Here is a 3824-nt window from a genome sequence, read left to right as displayed (position 1 = left end):
TATCTATCTATCTATCTATCTATCTGTCTGTCTGTCTGTCTGTCTGTCTGTCTGTCTATCTATCATCTCTTTATCATTATCTATCTATCTATCTATCTATCTAGCTATCTATCTATCTATCTATCAAAAAGATGGTACTATTGCAATTAAATATCTGATTATAGGAAGTAGAGTATATGCTTTATTGTTTATCGTTTATTCCTTCTATCGTTTGTTCATTCTGTGTTTTTTCTCTGACTGTAATGCTGAAATCACCTCAGAATGAAACTCTTCCCTCTTTCAGCAGTTTTATCGGTGTTTCTTCTTGACAATCGTAGCTTTTCTATCTCTCCGTCTGTCTGTGAGCTGGTGATATAGCGCGGTGTGAGCTGGTTGATGTAGTCTGTGTCTGTCGGTCTCATCTCTGTATGTCGTCACGCAGCAGCTCTGCAGAAAGAGCGCAGGCTGATTTTACACAGAGAGAACACAGAGAGAGATTGATGGGCTCTGAGGGTGAGCTGTCATTTAAGATCTGTGGGAAATCACTTACTGAATTATTGAATTTTTATGTGGAGTCCATAATTATGATATAGTTGACACAAGCAGCGGAATATGCGAGGCTCATAATTAACTTTTTCAATTGTGGTGAGCTAGTTAGCTGGTTTCACTTTATACTTGACTTAATTTCATTCTCTCTGTCTCTGTCTCTCTTTAGGGGGGTTAGGTCTGGATCTCGGCCCCCCCCCCCCAGTGGACGAGGCAGCGAACACGTTGATGACTCGTTTCGGCGTCCTACTCCGAGAAAAAGTGAGCGAGGGGTCTGAAGGGCCGCAGTACAGCATGGATGAGCCTGATGACGCACAGGTTATTCATCCTCACCTCCTGCAGTAAATACACACCTCCTTAACATGCAGAAGATGCTCAGAAAGGCCCAATCTCACCTGTTTCACCCTGAAATATTAGAAATGACAACATATTAAGAAAAGTGACTTTTTTTTTTGAAGATTTAATTTATTGTGATGTTATTTTCATGACAATTAAACACATTTTGTCATGTCCAGATGTTTTAGTTTTTAGTATTTCTGTGATTCTTATTATTCCTAAACACGCTGTAAAACAGTACTGTTTGTACTATAATATAATATAATATTACAGTTTTTTTTATCAATAGCTTTGGTCCATTTTTGAACCAGACTTAATAATCTATAAATTGTAAGTGCATTTGTCACTGTTTTATGGGACAATTGCATGTCTGCAAATGACTTAATGGCTTAAATATAATACTCAGTCATTCTTCAAACCCTAGTTACTGTGTCAGTAAAGGAGTAGGTTTAGTGTTAGGGGATAGAAAATATTGTTTGGTCAGAATAAAAGTAATAGAAGTCTATGGAAAGCCCCACAATTCACAGAAACAAACATGAGTGTGTAGTGTGTGTGTGTGTGAGAGAGAGAGAGAGTGTGTGTGAGAGTATGTGTGTGTGTGTGTGTCTGTGTGTGTGTGAGAGAGAGTGTGTGTGTGTGTGTGTGTGTGTGTGTGTGTGTGTGTGTGTGTGTGTGTGTGTGTGTATGTGTGAGTGTGAGTGTGTGTGTGTGTGTGTGCAGACTGTCACTCCGATCTTAAGTGCTTGTCAGTGTTTTGTCTGTCATGATGTTTGATGGTAATGATGGGCAGGACAGAGATGAACTGATGAGCCGCACTGAGAGTACAGGTGTGTGTGCAGGGTTTAGGAGTGAGCGGGAGGATGAGTCCGTGCTCCACTCTGACCAGCAGCACCGCCTCGCCCCCCGCCTGCAGCCCCTGCTCCACCCTTCCTCCTGCTGCTCCGGGACAGGCCTTCAGCAGCCCCACCTCCACCCTGGAGAGCAGAGACAGCGGCATCATCGGTGAGTCCCTGCCCTGGGCTTACCTGTGAACTGGGGTTTCTAAAAGAAGTCTCTTCTGCTAATCAGGGCTGCATTTATTTGATCCAAAGTACAGTAAAAATCATGAAATATTATTACAATGTAAAACAGCTGTTTTCTATATCTATCTGTTAATCAATAGCAGCAAATCAGCATATTATACTGATTTCTGAAGATCATGTGACACTGAAGACTGGAGTAATGATGCTGAAAATACAGCTGCGCATCACAGAAATACATTACACTTTAACAAATATTCAAAATAGAAAGCAGTTATTTTAAATAGTAAAAATATTTCACAATATTACTGCTTTTGCTGTATTTTGGATCAAATAAATGCAGGCTTGGTGAGCAGAAGAGAATTCTTTAAAAAACATAAAAAATCGTACTGCTCAGAAACCTTTGACTGGTAGTGTATGTTTTGTCAACAGTGAAATCATAATTGTTGTTTCTTAAGTTAAAATCACAATCTAGTGAAAATCAGGTGCCTTTTCTAAAAGCTGATTGGCTCTTTTGACCAAAAGGAGGGAATTCTGTTCCTAGAGCTGCTGTATGGTGCATTTAGGTCCTCTGGGAAGTTCATATTTACAAGTCGAGATAATGAAGCCAAGTGCATTCACTCTGGTCAGAGCGCGATGGCAATACCTTTAAAAATAAAATCAGCAAGATTTGTAAACTATGCTTCAACAAAATGATGAATAAAGCCCGGGCATTTTATTGCTTTTAATGTTTTTATGCAACATATGAAGATGCTGTAAATTGAATCATAATCTGTATTTGTACATGCAACTTGAATAGTTTTATTGTAAATGAAAGATCATTTAATGAATTCAACAAATTTACCGTCAATAGAGACGCTTCATCCGTTGCAGGTTGCGATTCCAATAATGCAACTAGTGGTGCAGGAATTTCACTCTTCATCTGTAAAGATATTTTTAAGGCTCTAAAGCATATCTAAAGATAATGCGCTGAAAATCAAGCCAAACGATGCTCGTAAAACTGAGCGCTTCTGCAGGAGCTTAATTGGTGCAATCACTTTTCATACGGTAACCCTACTCACAGTCCTCTGGGGAACTGATCCGTTCTAGCACAACTTTCTGACCTGATCTTGACAGCTTGTCTCCTCTTTTCCCAGCCACCCTGACCAGTTACTCGGAGCCGATGGACAGGAGTGGGAAGCACGGGGACGGCTCTCGAGGCAGCAGCCTGAAGCTCTGGCACTCGCACAGATCCACTCTGGACTCCAGTCTGTACCGCGTGGATGAGAACATGACCGCCTCCACCTACAGCCTCAACAAGATCCCCGAGCCCGGCTCCGCCCACTGCTCCACTCACCCCGCCCCCCTCTACCTCATGCCCCGCCCCAACTCAGTGGCAGGTGAGCGAAGCCCCGCCTCCTCCGGGTGAGGTTCTCTTGATCAGCGGTCATGTGATTTCCTGTTGTGCCGCTCGATGCACAGAACAATCCCGCTGCTTAGTGAACAGCTTCCTGCGCACAGCCCAAACTCACTCATGTAGATTACTGAAACGTGTCGTACAGGGCTGGCTGACATTCAGAATATGAGAATCGGGATTCGGCTCTGTTATAGTTCATGACTTTTGGGATTTGAATTGAATTGACCACAAACCACAGGATGCTGAATTGGAATTGCGATGAAAAGAAATTCAAGTCACACAACAACAAAATACACTAGAACAGCTGTCAACGTTTTCCTCTTGCAAGTTTGCTTGCTTCATAGAATGAGAGTTAATTTATTAAAGGTTATGAAATATATACAATTGATCAAATTTCATTCAATTTCTATTACTAACTTTATGAATATTTAACATTTATTTATAATTGACTTTTAATGTTTTAGTATTCATATTGGAATATATAATAATGATAATATTAATTTAATTCTATCTATCTATCTATCTATCTATCTATCTATCTATCTATC

The 3824-nt window shown here is 40.7% G+C and overlaps 1 protein-coding gene and 1 long non-coding RNA gene across 4 annotated transcripts in view; one reads left to right on the top strand and one right to left on the bottom strand.

Moving 5' to 3' along the window:
• LOC107689924 (protein TANC2-like) overlaps nucleotides 1-3824 on the top strand; it is a 58068-nt gene that overhangs the window by 11713 nt on the left and 42531 nt on the right. For both annotated transcript variants that reach the window (XM_016488104.1, XM_016488105.1), the window contains exons 2-4: nucleotides 695-843; nucleotides 1701-1863; nucleotides 3017-3259. In XM_016488104.1, the coding sequence (XP_016343590.1) occupies nucleotides 695-843; nucleotides 1701-1863; nucleotides 3017-3259 (555 nt within the window). The remainder of the gene's footprint in view (nucleotides 1-694; nucleotides 844-1700; nucleotides 1864-3016; nucleotides 3260-3824) is intronic.
• Nucleotides 176-3055, bottom strand: LOC107689925 (uncharacterized). 2 transcript variants are annotated; one of them, XR_001634379.1, is made up of 6 exons: nucleotides 2984-3055; nucleotides 2725-2802; nucleotides 1745-1835; nucleotides 859-930; nucleotides 530-771; nucleotides 176-426 (listed from the first exon to the last, which is right to left on the bottom strand). It is a non-coding gene; the product is annotated as an uncharacterized LOC107689925 (long non-coding RNA). The 2 variants fall into 2 exon arrangements; XR_001634380.1 differs by lacking the exon at nucleotides 2725-2802 and having other exon boundaries at nucleotides 2984-3024.

This window comes from Sinocyclocheilus anshuiensis, unplaced genomic scaffold (assembly GCF_001515605.1).
Source record: "Sinocyclocheilus anshuiensis isolate Anshui unplaced genomic scaffold, SAMN03320099.WGS_v1.1 scaffold1517, whole genome shotgun sequence".
Taxonomy (NCBI): Eukaryota; Metazoa; Chordata; class Actinopteri; order Cypriniformes; family Cyprinidae; genus Sinocyclocheilus; species Sinocyclocheilus anshuiensis.
This window is presented reverse-complemented; position numbering and strand designations above follow the sequence as displayed.